The sequence below is a fragment of the Delphinus delphis genome, chromosome X (genome assembly GCF_949987515.2).
Source record: "Delphinus delphis chromosome X, mDelDel1.2, whole genome shotgun sequence".
Taxonomy (NCBI): Eukaryota; Metazoa; Chordata; class Mammalia; order Artiodactyla; family Delphinidae; genus Delphinus; species Delphinus delphis.
The window spans coordinates 53,274,048-53,295,634 of record NC_082704.1 but is presented as its reverse complement, the minus strand read 5'-3'; the positions used below and the strand labels follow the sequence as shown (position 1 = coordinate 53,295,634).

Sequence of the window (21,587 nt, the reverse complement as noted above, 5' to 3'; positions counted from 1 at the left end):
AGGAGGGTTCTCTTTGCTCCACACCCTCTCTTGTATTTATTTTTTGTAGAGTCTGTTTCTTTTCTGCTGTGTTCACTAGTTTCTTTCACTTTTTTTAGATTCTACGTATAAGTGATAACATACAGTCTTTGTCATTGTCTGACTTATTTCTGAGGATAATACCCTCCAGGACCTTCCTTGTGGTTGCAAATGGCAAATTTTCATTCGTTTTTTATGGCTGAGTAGTATTTCATTGTATAGAGTGTGTGTGTGTGTGTGTGTGTGTGTGTGTGTGTGTGTGTGTGTGTATATATATATATATATATATATATATATATATATATACCACATATGGTGAGTGGGGCTATGTCCCTGCTAAGTTAGTTACTTCACCTGAGGCATGCCAGTACTGGTGCCTATAGGCTGTTGGGTGGGGGCAGGTCTGAGTCCTAAGGCTAATAAGCTAGAGGGAGGATTCCAAAATGGCCCTTACCAGGGCCAGTGTCCACACGACAGAATGAGCTCCCACAAATGGCTGCTGCCAGTGTCTGACTCCAGGGTGAGCTCTGCTTGCCTATTGCCTTTCCTGGTGACTCTCTAAGATCAGCAGGTAGATCTGACACAGTCTCCTTTCAAGTTACTGCTTCTGTCCTGGATCCCAGAGCATGTGAGATTTTGTGTGTGTCCTCTAAATATGGAGTCTCTATTTTCCACAGCCCTCTGAGTCTCTTGAATGTAAGCCCCGCTGGCCTTTGAAGCCAAATAGTCTGGTTGCTTGTCTTCCTGGTGCAGGGCTCCTGGGCTAGGGAGCCCAATGTGGGGCTTAGACCCCTCGCTTTTTGGGGAGAACCTCTGCAGTTGTAATTATTCTCCTCTTTGTGGGTCACCCACACCGGGATTATGGGTCTTGACTATATTGTGACTACCCCTCCTACCCAACTTGTGGTTCCTTCTTTACATCTTAACTGTAGATGATCTTTTCTGGTAGGTTCTGGTCTTTTTCATCAATAGTTATCCTATAAATAGTTGTAATTTTTGTGTGCCTGGGAGAGGAGATGAGCTCAGACTCTTTATTCTCTGCCATCTTTGGAACTCCCAGTACATATTTACTCTTAAGCCGGGGTTTCTTTGAAACTCAGTTTCTCAGGCCCCCACCACAGACCAACTGAAACGATTTATTTGGTTGAGGCCAGGATTCTGTATTTTAACAAGTTCTCCAGATGATTCTTAGATATGCAAAAATTTGAAATACACTGGTGTAAAGGATCAGAAGCCCTTAACTTTATAATGCTATTAAGTCTATATGACATTCTTTCAACAAAAGGCTTAGTTGGACTTTTCTTAATTTATTGGAATAACAGGAAATATCCAGCTGAAACACACAACCAGTGGTACCTTGGCCTCCCACTCCTGAGTATGCCTAGAATGTGGGATTGTGTGAACTTTTCCTGATGATGGTAGTAGTGGGTAATCTTATACAAATATTCTAGAAATGAAATACATGAAGAGACTGGTGATAAATATCTGAAGAATATTTTTGAAAGAAAAAAAAATTACATAGCCTAGTTTTCAAACCTATTTGCTACAGCGTATGCATTAAGGAAATACCTGGGGTCTCATCAGCCAAGTCAAAACAGTGATCCATCAGGGATAAAAAGTGGGGTGAGAACAGGGTTGAGGTTAACCAGTGAAGAACAGGAAACTTCAGGGGGAAGTTTTATGGGGTAAGATTAGTATGTCCATTCCAACAATCTTCTTGCTGTTCCTGTCAATTCCTATGATACTGTAGACTCCAGACTCCAAGGAACCAATCTAAATGACCCTTGGAAAATTCTGAACAAGACTCTTAACTTCTCCTCAACTCATCTCAAGAAGAATACTTTACCTAGCTTTTATCCCATTGAATTAGGGTCATATTAGCTGCCAGGCAATAATGGTTAGAAAGGATTGATCTCATATACTATTGATGATGAATCACCTAGTTACTAATACATGTACTTTACTGGTGTACACATGTACATGTACAGATAAAAAGCACCTGCTTCATGCTTTGATTTGATGATAAAGATGCAGCCCCCATGGTGATATTATTTTTTTAATTAATTAATTTATTTAGGGCTGCATTGGGCCTTCGTTGCCGTGCATGGGCTTTCTCTAGTTGTGGTGAATGGGGGCTATTCTTCACTGTGGTGCACGGGTTTCTCAATGCTGTGGCTTCCCTTTGTTGAGGAGCGCAGGCTCAGTAGTTGTGGCAAACAGGCTTAGTTGCTCCTCGGCATGTGGGATCTTTCTGGACCAGGACTTGAACCCAAGTCCCCTGCATTGGCAGATGGATTCTTAACCACTGTGCCAACAGTGAAGTCCTGATATTATTTTAATTGCACATGTTTGTGCCATCTCCCCTAAATCAACCAAAAAGGTGACTGCTTCTCTAGTGGGGCAGGAGACACTTGCTCTGTGTAGACACAGCCATTCACTTTGCTTTCAGTAGCACATTTTATGAGTGCTTTTTCACTTTCACTCCTGGAGATTACATGTACATACTCAAAAGAGGAAAAGTATGTCAAATAAATGTGCATTAATAAATTAGCTACTACCATGAGGCTTTTAATGATAAAATATGTTACTAAGTAACTTAAAATATTAAATAATAACACATACATTAGAATTAGCTTGAGTTTTCTCCAAAGTTATATAAATGAAAATGCTATTTCTAATGTTCTCTCTTTACTTCATATACATGCATCATTACTTTTCAGTTACTGGCAGATCTTGAAAACAGTTCCATGTTTACTGGTGATCTTGAGTGTCAGAAGCTCCTGATGGAAGCTATGAAGTATCATCTCTTACCTGAGAGAAGACCCATGATGCAAAGCCCTCGGACGAAGCCTAGAAAATCAACTGTGGGAGCACTTTATGCTGTGGGAGGCATGGATGCTATGAAAGGTAACAGGAACAAATTAATTACTTTAGAAAGTATCATTCAAAAAAGATGTATTCTCAACACCCTCTAAACTATAAGGGTGGTGTTAAAGCTATATATAAATGTCTGCATCTAAAGCTATTTCTTATAAATAAGGTAATATAAATATTGTGACCTCCTTTTTTATTCTTACCTTATGGGATAAAACCCTTTCATTAGTGTTTCCTCAACTCTTAATAGGTACTTTTCCCTTATGACAGCAATATTTATTTATTTATTTATTTCTCTCAGGATACATTTAATTTTTTTTTATTGAAGTATAGACTTACAATATTATATTAGTTTCAGGTAAACTACATAGTGATTCAGTATTTTTGCAGGTGGTACTCCATTATAGGTTATTACAAGAAAATGGCTATAATTTCTTGTACTATACAGTATATCCTCGTTGCTTATCTATTTTATACATAGTAGTTTGTATCTGTTAATCCCATACCATTAATTTGTCCCTCCCTCCTTCTCTATCACCTTTGGTAACCACTAGTTTGTTTTCTATATTTGTGTGTCTGTTTCTGTTTTGGATATACATTCATTTGTATTATTTTAGATTTCACATATAAATGACATACAGTATTTGTCACTCTGACATTTCACTAAGCATACTATTGTCTAGATCCTTCAATGTTACTACAAATGGCAGAATTTCCCTCTTTTTGTGGCTGAATCCTATTCCACTGTATATATACCTCATCTTTTTTATCCATTTATCTGTTGATGACACTCAGGTTGCTTCTATGTCTTGGCTGTTGTATATTATTCTGCTGTGAACATTGGAGTGCATATATCTTTTTGAATTAGTGTTTTCGTTTTTTCTGGATATATGCCCAGGAGTGTAATTTCTGGATCATATGGTAGTTCTATTTTTAGTTTTTTGAGGAAACTTCATACTGTTTTCCATAGTGGTTGTACCACTTTACATTCCCAGCAACAGTGTACAAGGGTTCCCTTTTATCCACATCCTCTCCAACATTTGTTATTTGGAGATTTTTTGATGATAGTCATCTGGCATGTGTGAGGTGATATCTCATTGGAGTTTTGATTGCCTTTCTCTAATAATTAGCAATGCTAAGCATCTTTTCATGTGTTAGTTAGCCATCTGTATGTCTTCATTGGATAAATGCCTATTCTGCCATTTTTTGATAGGGTTTTTTTTTGATATTGAGTTGTATGAGCTATTTATATATTTTAGATATTAACCTCTTGTAGGCCACATCATTTGCAAATATTTTCTCCCATTCCATAGGTTGCCTTTTCATTTTGTTGGTGGTTTCCTTTGCTGTGCAGAAGCTTTTAAGTTTAATTAAGACCCACTTGTTTATTTTTGCTTTTATTTCTTTTGCCTTAGGAGACAGAACCAAAAAATATTGCTATGATTTATGTCAAATAGTGTTCTGCCTGTGTTTTTTTTCTAGGAGTTTTATGGTTTCAGGTTTTACAGTTAGGTATTTAAACCATTTTGATTTTATTTTTGTATATGGTGTGAGGGAGTATTCTAATCTCATTGCCCAGTTTTCCCAGAACCACTTGTTGAAGAGTGTCTTTTCTCCATTGTATATTCTTGCCTCCTTTGTCATAGATTAATTGACCATAGGTGTGTGGACTTATTTCTGGGCTTTCTATTCTGTACCATTGATCTATTTGTCTGTTTTGGTGCCAGTACAATGCTGTTTTGATGACTTTAGCTTTCTAGTATAGTCTGAAGTCTGGGATGGTGATACCTTCAGCTTTGTTCTTTTTTCTCAAGGTTGCATTGGCAATTTGGGTTCTTTTGTGGTTCTTATGGGAATAATTTTTAAATTTCAGTATTTGCTTTGCAACATAAGATCTTTTCATGGAAAACTTAAAGATTTACTGTAAACGGAAGGGATGGGGTCCTCCAAATTTGTTTTTTTGACAGAAATAGGTGAGTGGTCTCTAACTTCTTGCTGTCAATTTCCAGATAGTTGCTCAAAGACCAGTTACAAATAAACTTGAAATGTTGATAACAAGATCAGCAATTGCATCCTGGAATAAAACAATGATTTTACAAAAGAATTTCAACAAATAGGAATAAGGAAAAATTTCTGAAGCCATCATTCTACCTTGAATACTTCTTAGAGCTTGTTTTTCTATAGTTCTGTCTTTTTACACTTGATTTCTCAGTCTGTAGACCCATGTTGCCAAAACAATGTGGCAAGGACTTTGTAATTAAGAATTGGCAGTGTAGGAAATAAGATCAACCACTTAAAATTTGCCAAGTCATACATAGAAATGTTTTGACACCTTGTAGAAAATGTTGCAAAAGTCAAAGTCCTGTGCTTCTGGAAACCGATTCTTTCTTTTGGTATGTGTAACTGGAAATTGGAAGACCATATAGGAGACATGTCAATTAATAATAAACCTATAAAACAAAAGCTTGCAAATGCAGTTATTTCCAAAGTAGTAGAGAAATGTCACAGAACTAGTGTTCTTCAGAAAATAACAAATACAATGAAATATTATAATTAATTTCAAATCTAGTAATGATATTTTATTGCATTTTGTTGAATAGAATTAACATTAACAGCATTTAAAAGGTGTCTTATTTGATATTTATATAAAAAGGTACTAAGTACAAAATGCAAGCACAGCTATGCTTAGTTTCTGATTAAAAAAAAAATGCCTAACCTGCAGAGTGAGAAATGGAAAACTTTGTGTTTATTGGTTTGGTTTTCCTGTTTGTTACTATTTTTGTTATTTTTTCAGGTTCCTGTTTTTTAAGTTAATATTACACAAATGAATGTGTTACACAAGATGGTAATAAGTATCTACAACTCCTTATTAGCTTACAGAAATAAGTGAAATGTGAGCCTATGATCCCTTGACTCTATTACCACAGTTTGATATGGAAGGAAGTAAAACCATCATTTTGAGACTCTTGGAATACCTATTGTATGGAAATATAAAAATGTCTATGGGAAGTTGCAGACAACTACAATAATAGTAAAAACTATTATTTTTGAATACCTGATCCTTGATTGGCATTTTGCAAACATCATTTCTAATCCTCACAATAATGCTACAAGATAGATTTTATTACCCCAGTTTTGCAGATGAGGAGACTAAGGTACCTAAGATTAGATAGCCAAGCCAAGGGCAAACATCTAGAACTAAGGGAAAGGGAATTATTACTCAAATTTTGTGTTCCTTTTTGCTATACTGCCACTATTTTAGATGAAAGAACAACAACAACAACAAAACTGACCCCTCTCTTTGAGGGTTTTAGAATATATTTAAAATTCAGGGTGAGCACTTAGGAGCAAAAAAAGAAAGAAAGAAAAGAAAGAAAAAATAAGTAAAGCAAAAACATTAAAGTGGTAGCATTTATCTGTATAAATGAGTGTTACATTTAAAAACATATCAATTTACATTCTTAAAAAAATTTCTATATGCATGCCTTTTCTTACAGTGTGTTGTTTCACTTATCTTTTTAAGATACTTTTTGAACTTTCACCTTTTGATGTTTAGGAAATACAGTACTTCCTCAGTCTTTAATTACCTTTCTGACTCATACAATTAACTTGGAATTAGTTGCTAAATATAGGTATCAGACAAGTGGCTGGAGTTAACTATAACTCCTACCGTGTATATTAAAAGATTCATCAAAAAATTCTAAGTATGATCACAGAGTCAAAAATTTTAAATGGTCAAATGGTAAACTGTGGGCTTTTGTGAATACAAGGTTTTCAGTAACCTTTCATTTATTATAAACAATGAATTCTGAGAGACAATATGGCAGGGGACAAATTAAAAGTTAATATAGTGATTTTTATTTCATTTTAAAAATAGATGGAGGAAATCACTACATCAGATATATTCACAGCAGGAACTATCATGTTCCAAACAATACTACAAAGTTTGGCTGGTTTTGTTCTCTCTTGAATAGATCATAAGTTAGGGTTGAATAGGAGCTTTGAAATGAAATAAAAAACAATATTTGCAAAGTTTAAGTGTAGAAGATTGATATACACAGAAAAATTATGAAGTGAGTCCTAAAGAGAGAGATTAGTAAAAACAAAAAAATCTAAGTTTTCCCATCAAATATAGAACTGCCATAATAAGCTACCTAGAGGATTTACATTTTGATTAGTTGGAGCAATTGTGGAAGTAGGCAAATGGGCTAAAGAAATTTTCAGAATTCAAGATACAGAACTACAAGTCATATATATTCATAGATGCAAATAGTAGATATGGGGTAAATTTATCTTTTATATTTTATCTAATGTCTGGAAAAAAATAACTTGGCATGAAGCAACCTTCATCATTTCAATGTAAATCTTCAACATGCAGCTGATTTATGTAGCCTTCTACAATTTCCTAATTACTTCACCATTAATAACTCCATAATCTTAATAATTAGTGCACCCTAACCTTCATTTCCTAATCTAAATTGGCTTTTTGGTAAATTCCACTAATGAAAAGAGTTCAAAATGAAAAGTTAAAATAGAAAAGAGTGGATAGGAAGACAGATGTGGGAAGATTGGAATGAAGAAGTGGAAAGATATGAAAACAGATAGAGAAAATTGACTGCTTGACAGAGTGAAAGTAGATGTGAGTTTGTTTGTAGGTATTCCAGTTGTAACAGTATCATCCAGAGACATTTATTTTATAAAAGCTAGGTGGTGTTATTTGACCTCTCAGCAATAAATATAGTCAATAGAGTGATTGCTATCTGTAAATCAGCATTCAGCCAAATCCACATTGTCAATGAAAGATGCAGGGATTAAAGAGAAAGAGTAAATGAGTGCCTGTATATTTGCATGTTTTTATTGTGAAAATCCAAACCCTTGAGACAAAAATACTTATAGTGCACTATTCACCAGAAAAGACCTAAAAAGATATAAACACTGTTTCCATTAGTCCAATATAAAAAGAAAAACTTTCAGAAGCAGCCATAGACATAATATACACTCTGCCTAAATCTTTATACTGTAGCCTTATAATTTGCCAGTGAAAAGGCTTCATATATTAACTGTTTTCATCTTAACTAATGGATTATATTTTCTCCACAAATCTCCCAGTAGAACAACAGAAGTGTTTTTGCTTATTCCTATGGTTAGCATTGTGAAATTGGGTTGAAATTCCCTAAATCTGTCACAAGCTGTCTTAGGTACGCTATGAATGTGAATCGTCTAACTCTTTCATTTCTTACTTTGGTAATTAGAAACTTTCCTGTTGTGCAGAATCAATTTTTATTAAAAAATAACAGCAGCTATTGTTGATGACTGGTAAAAAGCATTGCCTACAGGAGTAATAATTTATTATGAAGTAGTGACAATTTACTATGGCAGTAGTGACAGTATACTCTGGTAGTAAACTTGGTATTTCAGTAATTGAGTAGAAAATTGAACTTTTATTAACACATAAAGAAGGTAATACCTCAGAATTGCATTATTAATTATAATACATAAATAATATAAATATAAATAATTATGTTATTAATTATAATCCTTTGTGTTACCATCATGGAACATTAAGTGAATCAACACTGAAGTTCCATTTAAAAGGAATTTTCATTCCTGTTCTTTTAGTCATTTGTATTTTAAATCAACCCACACACACACCAAACTAAAAATAAAAGGTCATAAATTAGTATATTGAATGGTTATAGGTATGTAAACAGTCAGTAATAGATTCCGAAGTAATTTTTGGTTGTAAAATATGGTGTTTGACACCTGTGTTAGTACTACCAATAGCTTATTATAGCCATTATAAGCATATAAACTATATATATTAAGTAAACTATTTTATTCTGACTCCTCCATTTGGATTCAGAAGTGGTGAAATATCCTTACCTTACCTCCCAGGTTGGAGAATCATCTGGGCTACTTATTTTAATTTGAGTTGCAATCACTGATCCTATGCTATAAATGATAGATACATAAATGTAATATGAATGATGCCAATTAAAATTTTTATACAAGCAGTTTTTACCATTGTTCAACATTTTTTAACAGGTACCACTACAATTGAAAAATATGACCTCAGGACCAACAGCTGGTTACATATTGGCACCATGAGTGGCCGTAGGCTTCAGTTTGGAGTTGCTGTTATTGATAATAAGCTCTACGTCGTGGGAGGAAGAGATGGTTTAAAAACTTTGAATACTGTGGAATGTTTTAATCCAGTTGGCAAAATCTGGATGGTGATGCCTCCCATGTCAACACACAGGCATGGCTTAGGTAAGAGCTTAATGTTACATAGTTTCTAAAGAATGTACAGTTAGTAGAGCTTTTTAAAAATTAAATTAAGCTGGAATACACTAACTGATATGTATAAAATAGATAACTAATCAGAACCTGCTGTATAGCACGGGGAACTCCACTGTAGAGTAGAAACTAACACAACGTTGTAAAACAACTATACCCCAATTAAAAATAAATAATAAAGGTCATCCATCTGAAAAAAAAATTAATTAAAATAAAATTAAGCTGCACATCACTGAGATTTAGCCAAACGCTTAGTGAAAATGTTTCCAAAATGCTGAAAAGCATAAGCAAATGATAAAAGACTGTGAAAGTTTTTCTTGTTTCAGATGTCATACTTGCTATAATCCTATCTCCATTCTACCGGTATTTTAAAGGGGTCCCACTTCAGGAAGGATAAAAACTTTTAGAAGGAATACATTGTTGAAGAGCACGAAACTACAACAGGGAGTTTTTTGTAAACTCAATTTAGAGAAAAGAACACTTGATAATGGAGAGACATTGTTTCTTTGTTTCATTGTTTCAAGGGACTAGTTTCTAGTGTCCCTTCACATAAGAAGCAAAACTATATTTAGGCAAAAGCCTTAGGATACAGTTTGAAGGCAGGAATATTTAGAAAAAAAACACTTTGGTTGAGAGTAGCTCTAAATTATACTTAATCCAGAGGTTCCAAAAAAGTTTAAGAAGGAATGGAGACTTCTGGAACAGTGGGGAACTTTGATTCTCCTGTGTATTTGTCAAGGTATATCTTTCTTCATGCTAGACTCTGTACGATTCAATAACAGAGTTTCTTAAAAAAAAAAAAAAAGCTGAACAATTGCATTGTTCTTTAAGAACTGAATTTTACACAGATAAAGCATGCCATATCCAGGACTGGTATTATTTGCCCCAAAATATCTGATAAATTATCTATATCAAATGATAGACTATGTAATTATTCAGCTCAGTTCTGTCAGTGTGATGTTTAGAAAACATATCTTACAGAGAAATCAGAGCAAATTGTTAAATTCTAATTGATATTACTAAAGAGATAGGAGAGGTGATGAGGGTATACCTCTGAGAGGCGGATTGAGATGGTGAAGAAGGTAAGGTGGGGAGGAACCAGTTACGTGAATTCCCAGAGCAGATGAGAAACAGAAAGGGGCTATTTATAGTATCTACTGGAACAAATTTCTAACTAAACCTCAAAAATCCTTGTCTACTTAGTTATCTCATGGGAATTTTTTTATCCCTATAATAAAAATCAGGGATTAGAAAGACCTATCACAGTTAGCCTACAATTCTAAGATACATCTAAGATTCAATATCATACCTCATCTATCACTTACATTTGAAAAATAACTTTGAAATTATGCCAGAAAACAAATCAGCTTCCCTTTTCTATTAATCCTGAGAAAAGTTGTGTCCCACTACTTCCTTTGACTTCAGCATTACAACCATGATACCCTAACTATGCCTGAAAATTTCCTAGGGTTAAAAGACCATATTAATTTTTATATCAAGATCAGTAAATTATTAATTAAATGATTATTTACAAAACCATTTAAGAGATACAAACAAATTTTTAAGCAGTCAGTTCCTTGAAAAATGAAACAACATCCATTGTGTGTGGCCTACCTAGGTGAGCCCTCATGCTATTTTTACACTTTAGGCGTAGCCACACTTGAAGGACCAATGTATGCTGTTGGTGGTCATGATGGATGGAGTTATCTAAACACTGTAGAAAGATGGGATCCTGAGGGACGTCAGTGGAATTATGTGGCCAGTATGTCAACTCCTAGAAGCACCGTTGGTGTTGTTGCATTAAACAACAAGTGAGTAAACTCAAGCATGCATGCTTTTGCTCCCATTTCATGTGGTACAGCACTTCAGTGATGTGATCCACCAATCAATAAGCATTCCCGGTGACCAGGACATCCTAGCTATTGATAGTAGAAGGCCTTTGTTGGAACTCTCCCTTCATTTTGATGGAAAATATTTATCTAAAATGAACATTTAATTAAATATCCTGTAGTCCTTTGCTACTCCAGTGTGGTCCTGAGACCAGTAGCATCAGCATTACCTGAGATCTATTTAGAAATGCTGAATCTTAGCCCCAGCCTAGACCCCCTGAATCAGAATAGACATTTTAACAAGATCCTCAAGTGACTTGTGTGTACATTAAATTTGAGAATCAAACAAGTTCCAATCTTACCCTCAGGAAGCTACCATTTTTTACATTATAACTTATTCTTGACTTATCAAAATTTTGGTAAGTCTTTGTAATAGGCCAAGTCTCTTTGTTCTTTACCATTCACTCTCCTGAGTATTTTAGAATTACAACTAGTACCACCTTTCTGAATCTTTCCCTCTTCCTGATCGCTTGCCTATAAGAGAAGCTAATATATTGAAACCCAATGATGTTAGAGGTTTCTACGAGCTTGAATTGTTCTTCTTGCAGGTAATTATGTGCTTTCTGACAAGGAACCTTTGGAGATAATGAGCAGCATATAGGAAAGACTTGAATGATGAAAAATTCAGACACCAGGATGGGTCAGTGGCAGGAGACAGCCTTGTATGTCTGTACTGACTATGCATATGCATAAAGCCAATATCTCATCACATAATTGGGTTCAGTAGAAATTTCAATACAATTTCAAGTAAAATTCAATTTCAATTTTAGCACCTTGTGCAAGGAGCAGGAAATGTCTATAGTTAAGAGGAGACCCAGACTTACAGTGTCTTAGAGATTAAAATTCTCCTAAATCTGATTATCTCTTGCCTAACCTGAATGATATCAGGCGACTCAGTAGCAATCTCCTACCTTTTACAGAAGAAGCTGAAATCATCGAATCTGACTAATTTAATTTTGTCTTTCTGACTTGCTATTGTTCACAATTGAGCATGAAGGGCAATTATAGACATATAGTTTAATAAATGTTTATCTTCTTTATTGATGCAGGATTAAATTTAAATTAGATTAAAAATACTGCTCATCAAAAGAATTGGCATTTAAAATTTATGAAAGAAATGTCATAGCCAATATATCTTTCTAGGAAAAAAATCTGGTTTCTAGGTTTTGTTCTATTCCCCTAGTTACTTATTAAATTAATATCTTCTTAGTTACAAATTTTTTTTACACTAAATAAAATAGTTCATAGAAAACAACAGGGATTCTAATGCTAAGCAATTAAACCTAGCTAAAATTGTAAGGTTGCCATAGTTGGGTTTTGGAAACATCTTACCTTTCTCTAAAAATGTTTAGCTTTATTGAGGTTTAACTGACAAATACTACCAACAATTTTGAAATCTCCCTTCTTTCTCTGTACTTCACTTCCAGTGGGATCCTTTAATCTATTATATCATGTCAAAGTAACTTTCACAAAAATGATGAAACAGAGAGGTTTAGGGTAAGGTAGACCTTAACAAATGCCTTTAGGTAACTATCCATTCACAAATTCAGGCCATTCACTGTGAAATACTAAGGGAGTAGAACACACAGTTCAATGCTTTGCACAAGGTTCTGTCACTTTCATTATGCACAAATTTACACACACACACACACACACACACACTTCTGTCTTTTTTCTAGGCTATATGCTATTGGTGGACGTGATGGAAGTTCCTGCCTCAAATCTATGGAATACTTTGACCCACATACTAACAAATGGAGTCTGTGTGCTCCAATGTCCAAAAGACGTGGAGGTGTGGGAGTTGCAGCATACAATGGATTCTTATATGTTGTTGGGGGTCATGATGCCCCTGCTTCTAACCATTGCTCCAGACTTTCTGACTGTGTGGAACGGTAAAATATTCCTTTTTATTCATGTATTTATTTGGTTATTTGTTTTTATCAGAAATAAGAAGGATTTTTAAGCTACCAGAAAGTAGTCTTACAAATAAGTATTAATTCTTACAGCGGTATAATCCTTTGTAAAGTTGTACACTTACTCCTAGGCCTGAAATATTGTGAAGAAATCCTCCTTATGCATTCCAGATTCATCATAAGAAATGTATAAAAAGAATGTGTTGTTTTATCATTTGATAGTCACCCTATAAAATGAGACAAAAAAATGTGAGAATAAATAAATTTTATTACAAGCTATGTCATTCAACTATTTACCAGCTCAAATCAAAATAACTTTACTGTTTTGAAAACAAAATCAATCCTCAAAGGATGAAGGCTTATCACTACAAAATAAACTGAAAGATTTCCCAAAGAGAAGTGTTAATAATGTTTTGAACAATGACTCTATTGCATTAAGTATTTAATTTCCCAAAGGTAACTTCTTTGAATGGGAGACATTCATCTGGACAAATAAAGCGCACTGTGTTTTTTTAAATGTCAGTCATATTACTTTGTTGTTTTGCCATTCATATTCCCTTTCAAGATAGAAAAATATATATCTATATGCACAAACATAACAGTTGATAATATTAACCATGTTCCAGTGACAAATTTACAGTCAGTAAAGTTATCAGAATTCAGAAGACAGAGATCAATACGAATGGAGTCCTCAAGGTAAATTCATGAACAAGATAGAATTTGTACTTTGTAGGCATAAAAAAGAATGGAGGGAATTTCAGGTCTAGGAAAAAACACAGCCAAAACCCTGAATATAAAGGAGAAACCTTCATAGATATGAGCAGAGACTTTAGGTTGAAACAATTTGGAAGAACAATTCAAAAACACAATTAAGCACCAGATTTTCTGATAGCCTGAAATGTCAAGGTGGAAACTTTTGGATTTCATCTTGTAGGCAAAAGGATAATTAAATTTGGAGAAATGGAATATCACAAAGAAAATAATTTGGGGGAAATTGATTTATAGTGATATGTAGGATATAATGTAGGGAAAAAAGACTAAAGGAAAGAATACGAATATTATTTTTTCTTCTGAAAAGCATAATCGATAATGTTAATACTTCATTTCTTATAGGGAATAATTGCTTTATGATAGACTTTTTCCTTTTTTTTCTGTTTTTTAAAGTTTAATCATAAGTGGCCAGCTCCCTGCTACTCAGTGTATATCTGGAATGCTTTTCCTGAGATTGGATTTTAAGAGATGCAAACAAATTTTAATTTAACATTATGCAAAACATAAAAGAGTTCAATTACTGTCTCAATATATAATATATTATAGTCAAATATATGTGACACTGAGATTATCCATATCAGTTTTCCCCAAAGTTAGCAAAGTAGTAGTTGATCACCTCTTCATTATGCTAGATATTTTTAGTGTGGCAAAACATACATCACATAAAATTTACACTTTTAACCATTTTTAACTGCACAATTCAGTGGCATTAAATACATTTACATCGTTGTGAAAACATTACCATCATTCACCTCCAGAAATATTTTTTTCATTTCCTCAAGCGGAAACTCCATCCTTATTAAAAAACAAATCCCCATTCTTCCCTCACCTCAGTCACTGGCAGCCACCATTTTACTTTCCTTTTCTATGAATTTCATAATCCTAGGTACCTCATAAAAGTGGAATAATACATAATCCTTTTGTGTCTGGCTTATTTTACTTAGCCTAGCAATAATTGTTCAAGTCTCATCCATGTTATAGCATTTATCCAAATTTCCTTTCCTTTTAAAACTGAAAAATATTATATTATATGTACATACAGCATCATTTTCTTTATCCATTCATTTGTCAATGCACAAATGTGTTGCTCCACCTTTTGTCTACTGTGAATAATGCTGCTAGGATATAGGTGTACAAATATCTGTTTGAGTCTTTGCTTTCAATTCTTCTGGGTATATACACAGAAGTAGAGTTGCTTTATCATATGGCAATTCTATTTTTAAATGTTTTATTTTTAACATCATTATTGGAGTATAACCATTTTACAATGGTGTGTTAGTTTCTGCTGTATAACAAAGTGAATCAGCTATACGTATACATATATCCCCATATCCCTTCCCTCTTTCATCTCCCTGCCATGCTCCCTAGACCATCCCTCTAGGGGGTCACAAAGCACCAAGCCGACCTCCCAGTGCTGTGCTACTTCTTCCCACTAGCTATCTATTTCACATTTGGTAGTGTATATATGTCCATGCCACACTCCCACTGTGTCCCAGCTTACCCTTCCCCTCCCCATGTCCTCAAGTCCATTCTCTACATCTGCATCTTTATTCCTGTCCTGCCCCTAGCTTCTTCAGAACAATTTTTTTTAATTTAGATTCCATATATATGTGTTAGCATACGGTATTTGTTTTTCTCTTTCTGACTTACTTCACTATGTATGACCGACTCTAGGTCCATCCAACTCACTACAAATAACTCAGTTTCATTTCTTTTTATGGCTGAATAATATTCCATTGTATATATGTACCACATCTTCTTTATCCATTCATCTATCAATGGACACTTAGGTTGCTTCCATCTCCTGGTTATTGTAAATAGTGCTGCAATGAACATTGTGGTACATGACCCTTTTAATTATGGATTTCTTAGGGTATATGCCCAGTAATGGGATTGCTTGGTTATATGGTAGTTCTATTTTTAGTTTTTTAAGGAACCTCCATACTGTTCTCCATAGCAACTTTATCAATTTACATTCCTACCAAAAGTGCAAGAGGGTACCCTTTTCTCCACACCCTCTCCAGCATTTATTGCCTGTAGATTTTTTGATGATGGCCATTCTGACTGGTGTGAGGTGATAACTCATTATAGTTTTGATTTGTATTTCTCTAATGATCAGCGATGTTGAACATCCTTTCATGTGTTTGTCAGCAATCTGTATAACTTCTTTGGAGAAATGTCTATTTGGGTCTTCTGCCCATTTTTGGATTTTTTTGTTTTTGTTTTTTTGAAATCGAGTTGCATGAGCTGCTTGTATATTTTGGAAATTAATCTTTTGTCAGTTGCTTCATTTCCAAATATTTTCTCCCATTCATAGGGTTGTCTTTTCATCTGGTTTATGGTTTCCTTTGCTGTGCAAAATCTTCTAAGTTTCATTAGGTCCCATTAGCTTCTTTTCCTTTTTATTTAGATTTCTCTAAGAGGTGGGTCAAAAAGGATTTTGCTGTGATTTATGTCTTAGAGTGTTCTGCCTATGTTTTCCTCTAAGAGTTTTGTAGTGTCTGGCATATAAACATTTAGGTCTTTTATCCATTTTGTGTTTATTACTGTGTATGGTGTTAGGGAGTGTTCTAATTTCATTCTTTTATGTGTAGCTGTCCAAATTTCCCAGCAACACTTATTGAAGAGGCTGTCTTTTCTCCATTGTATATTCTTGCTTCTTTTATCAAAGATACGGTGTCCATATGTGCGTAGGCTTATCTCTGGGCTTTCTATCCTGTTCCATTGATCTATATTTCTGTTTTTGTGTCAGTACCATACTGTCTTGATTACTGTAGATTTGTAGTATAATCTGAAGTCAGGGATCCTGATTCCTCCAGCTCCATTTTTCTTTGTCAAGATTGTTTTGGCTATTTGGGAACTTTTGTGTTTCCATACAAATTGTGAAAATTTTGTTCTAGTTCTGTGAAAAATGCCATTGGTGGCTTGATAGGGATTACATTGAATCTGTTGATTGCTTTGGGAGTACAGTCATTTTCACAGTGTTGATTCTTCCAATCCAAGAACATGGTGTATCTCTCCAACTGTGTGTATCATCTTTAATTTCTTTCAGCAGTGTCTTATAGTTTTCTGCATACAGGCCTTTTGTCTCCTTAGGTAGGTTTATTCCTAGGTATTTTATTCTTTTTGTTGCAAAGGTAAATGGGAGTGTTTCCTTAAATTCTCTTCCAGATTGTTCATCATTAGTGAATAGGAATGCAAGAGATTCCTGTGCATAAATTTTGTATCCTGCTACTTACCAAATTCATTAATGAGCTCTAGTAGTTTTGTGGTAGCATCTTTAGGATTCTCTATGTATAGTATCATGTCATCTGCAAACAGTGACAGCTTTACTTCTTCTTTTCTTATTTGCATTCCTTTTATTTCTTTTTCTTCTCTGATTGCTGTGGACAAAACTTCCAAAACTATGTTGAATAATAGTGGTGAGAGTGGGCAACCTTGTCTTCTTTCAGATCTTAGTCGAAATGTTTTCTGTTTTTCACCATTGAGAATGATGTTGGCTGTGGGTTTCTCATATATAGCCTTTATTATGTTGGGTTAAGTTCCCGCTATGCCTACTTTCTGGAGAGTTTTATCATAAATGGGTGTTAAATTTTGTCAAAATATTTTTCTGCATCTATTGAGATGATCATATGGTTTTTATCCTTCAATTTGATAATATGGGTATCACATTGATTGATTTGCATATGTTGAAGAATCCTTGCATTCCTGGGATAAACTCCACTTAATCATGGTGTATGATCTTTTTTATGAGTTGTTGGATTCCGTTTGCTAGTATTTTGTTGATGATTTTTGCATCTATGTTCATCAGTGATATTGGCCTGTAAATTCCTTTTTTTGTGAAATCGTTTTCTGGTTTTGGTATCAGGATGATGGTGGCTTCGTAGAATGAGTTTCGGACTGCTCTTTCTCTTACTATATTTTGGAAGAGTTTGAGAAGTATAGGTGTTAGCTCTACTCTAAATGTTTGATAGAATTCGTCTGTGAAGCCATCTGGTCCTGGGCTTTTGTTTGTTTGAAGATTTTTAATCAAAGTTTCCATTTCAGTGCTTGTAATTGATCTGTTTATATTTCTTCCTGGTTCAGTCTCAGAAAGTTGGGCTTTTCAAAAATTTGTCTATTTCTTCCTGGTTGTCCATTTTATTGGCATATAGTTGCTTTTAGTGATCTCTCTTGATCCTTTGTATGTCTACAGTGTCAGTTGTTACTTCCCTTTTTCATTTCTAATTCTGTTGATTTGAGTCTTCTCCCTTATTTTCTTGATGAGTCTGGCTATTTTTTTTATCAATTTTATTTATCTTCTCAAAGAATCAGCTTTTAGTCTTATTGAACTTTGCTATTGTTTCTTTCATTTCTTTTTCTTTTATTTCTGTTCTGATTATTATGATTTCTTTCCTTCTGCTAAGTTTGGGTTTTCTTTGTTCTTCTTTCTCTAATTGCTTAGGTGTAAGGTTAAGTTGTTTTTTTGAGATTTTATTTGTTTCTTAAGATAGGATTTTATTGCGATAAACTTCCCTCTTAGAACTGCTTTTGCTGTGTCTTGTAAGTGTGGAGTCATCGTGTTTTCATTGTCATTTGTTTCTAGGTAGCTTTTGATTTCCTCTTTGATTTCTTCAGTGATCTCTTGGATATTTAGCAGCGTATTGTTTAGTCTCCATGTGTTTGCCTTTTTTACAGTTTATTTTTCCTGTAATTGATATCTAGTCTCATAGCGTTTTGGTCAGAAAAGATACCTGATATGACTTAAATTTTCTTAAATTTACCAAGGCTTAATTTGTGACCCAAGATATGATCTATCCTGGGGAATGTTTCATGAGCACTTGAGAAGAAAGTGTATTCTGTTGTTTTTGTATGGAATGTCCTATAAATATCAATTAAGTCCATTTTATTTAATGTGTCATTTAAAGTGTTTCCTTATTTATTTCCATTTTGTATGATCTGTCCATTGGTGCAAGTGGGGTGTTAAAATCTTCTACTGTAATTTTGTTACTGTTGATTTCCCCTTTTATGGCTATTAACTTTGGGCTTATGTATTGAGATGTTCCTATGTTTGGTGCATATTTACAATTGTTATACCTTCTTCTTGGATTGATCCCTTGATCGTTATTTAGTGTCCTTCTTTGTCTCTTGTAGCAGTCTTTATTTTAAAGTCTATTTTGTTTGATATAAGAATTCCTACTCCAGCTTTTTTTGCTTTCCATTTGCATGGAATAACTTTTTCCATCCCCTCACTTTCAGTCTTTATGTGTTCCTAGGTCTGAAGTGGGTCTCTTTTAGACAGCATATATACGGGTCTGGTTTTTGTATCCATTTAGCCAGTCTGTCTTTTAGTATGAGTATTTAATCCATTTACATTTAAGGTAATCATTTATATGTATGTTCCTATTACCATTTTCTTAATTGTTTTGGGTTTGTTATTGTAGCTCTTTTCCTTCTCTTGTGTTTCCTGCCTAGAGAAGTTCCTTTAGCATTTGTTGTAAAGCTGGTTTGGTGATGCTGAATTCTCTTTACTTTAGCTTGTCTGTAAAGTTTTAATTTTTCCGTTGAATCTGAATGAGATCCTTGCTGGGTAGAGAAATCTTGCTTGTAGTTTTTTCCCTTTCATCACTTTGAATATATCCTGCCACTGCTTTCTGGCTTGCAGAGTTTCTGCTGATGGTCAGCTGTTAACATTATGGATATTCCCTTGTATGTTATTTGTTGCTTTTCCCTTGCTGCTTTTAATTTTTTTTTTGTATTTAATTTTTCATAGTTTGATTAATATGTGTCTTGGTGTGTTTCTCCTTGGATTTATCCTGTATGGGTCTTTCTACCCTTCCTGGACTTTATTGACTATTTCCTTTCCCATATTAGGGAAGTTTTCAACTATAGTCTCTTCAAATATTTTCTCATTCCCTTTCTTTGTCTCTTCTTCTTCTGGGACCTCTATAATTTGAATATTGGTGCATTTAATGTTGTCCCAGAAGTCTCTGAGACTGTCCTCAATTCTTTTCATTCTTTTTTCTTTATTCTGCTCTGCGATAGTTATTTTCACTCTTTTGACTTCCAGTCACTTTTACTTTCTTCTGCCTCAGTTATTCTCCTTCTAGAGAATTTTTAATGTCATTTATTGTGTGGTTTCTCATTTTTCGTTTCCTCTTTAGTTCTTCTATGTCCTTGTTAAATGTTTCTTGTGTTTTCTCCATTCTATATCCAAGATTCTGCATCATCTTTACTATCATTACTCTGAATTCTTTTTCAGGTAGACTGCCTATTTCTTCTTCATTTGTTTGGTGTGGTGGGTTTTTACCTTGCTCATTCATCTGCTGCATATTTCTCTGTCTTCCCATTTTGCTTAACTTACTGTGTTTGGGGTCTCCTTTTTTCTGGCTGCAGGTTCATAGTTCCCATTGTTTTTGGTGTCTGCCCCCTATGGGTAAGGTTGGTTCTGTGGCTTGTGTTGGCTTCCTGGTGGTAGGGACTGATGCTTATGTTCTGGTGGGTGGACCTGGACCTTATATTTCTGGTGGGCAGGGCTGCGTCTGGTGGTGTGTTTTGTGGTATCTGTGAAATTAGTATGATTTTAGGCAGACTTTCTGCAAATGGGTGGTGTTGTGTTCCTGTCTTGCTAGTTGTTTGGCGTGGTGTGTCTAGCACTGGAGCTTGCTGGTCATTGACTGGAGCTGGGTGTTAGCATTGAGACTGAGATCTCTGGGAGAGCTTTCGCCATTTGATATTACATGGGGCCAAGAGTTTTCTGGTGGACTAATATCCTGAACTCGGCCCTCCCACCTCAGACTCTCAGGCCTCACACCTGGCCAGAACACCAAGACCCTGTCAGCCACACAGCTCAGAAGAACATGTAGAAAAAAAAATAAAATAAGAAAATAAAATAAAGTTATTAAAATTAAAAAATTAAAAAATATTGAAATAAAAATAAAAACAGTTTAATAAAAAATATGAGAGCAACCAAACCAATCAACAAATCCACCAATGATTACAAGCACTAAAACCTATACCAATATAAACACGAAATCAGAATCTAGTCAGTCGCATACAGCAAACCCAAAGTCAACTGTTGCTCCCAAAGTCCACTGCCTCAATTTTGGGATGATTCATTGTCTATTCAGGTATTCCACAGATGCAGGGTACATCAATTTGATTGTGGAGATACAATCCACTACTCCTGAGGCTGCACAGAGAAATTTCCCTTTCACTTCTTTGTTTGCACAGCTGCTGGTGTTCAGCTTTGGATTTTGCCCCGCCTCTGCATGTATGTCACCCTTGGGCATCTGTTTTTCATGAAGACAAGAGGGAGTTAAAGGGAGCAGCTGACTAGGGGACTCTGACTCACTCAGGCAGGGGGAGTCAGGGGTATGGAATGCACAGTGAGCCTGTGGTGGCAGAGACCAGTGTGATATTGTAACAGACTGGGGCATGCCATGTGTTCTCCTGGGGAAGTTGTCCCTGGATCATGGGACTTTGGCAGTGGTGGGCTGCACAGGCTCCTGGGAGGGGAGGTGTGGATAGTGACTTATGCTTACACACTGGCTTCTTGTTGGCTGCAGCAGCAGCCTTAGAATTTCATGCCTGTCTCTGTTGTCCACACTGATAGACGTGGCTCGCGCCTGTCTCTGAAGCTTGTTTAAGCAGTGTTCTGAATCTCTTCTCCTCGTGCACCCCAGAAAAATAGTCTACTGAATCTTAGGCATTTCCAGACTTTTTCCCATACTCCTTCCCAGCTAGCTGTGGCGCACTAGCACCCTTCAGGCTGTGTTCACGCAGCAAACCCCAGTCATTTTCCTGGAATCTGACCTCTGAATCCCGAGTCTCAGCTCCCAGCCCC

General features: G+C 35.1%; 1 protein-coding gene across 1 annotated transcript in view; it reads left to right on the top strand.

The window, feature by feature from the left end:
- The window catches only part of KLHL4 (kelch like family member 4), a 113,378-nt gene that overhangs the window by 68,604 nt on the left and 23,187 nt on the right, over positions 1–21,587 (top strand). The window contains exons 6-9 of the mRNA XM_060002629.1: positions 2,739–2,925; positions 8,938–9,162; positions 10,838–11,000; positions 12,758–12,970. Coding sequence (XP_059858612.1) covers positions 2,739–2,925; positions 8,938–9,162; positions 10,838–11,000; positions 12,758–12,970 — 788 coding nt within the window. The remainder of the gene's footprint in view (positions 1–2,738; positions 2,926–8,937; positions 9,163–10,837; positions 11,001–12,757; positions 12,971–21,587) is intronic.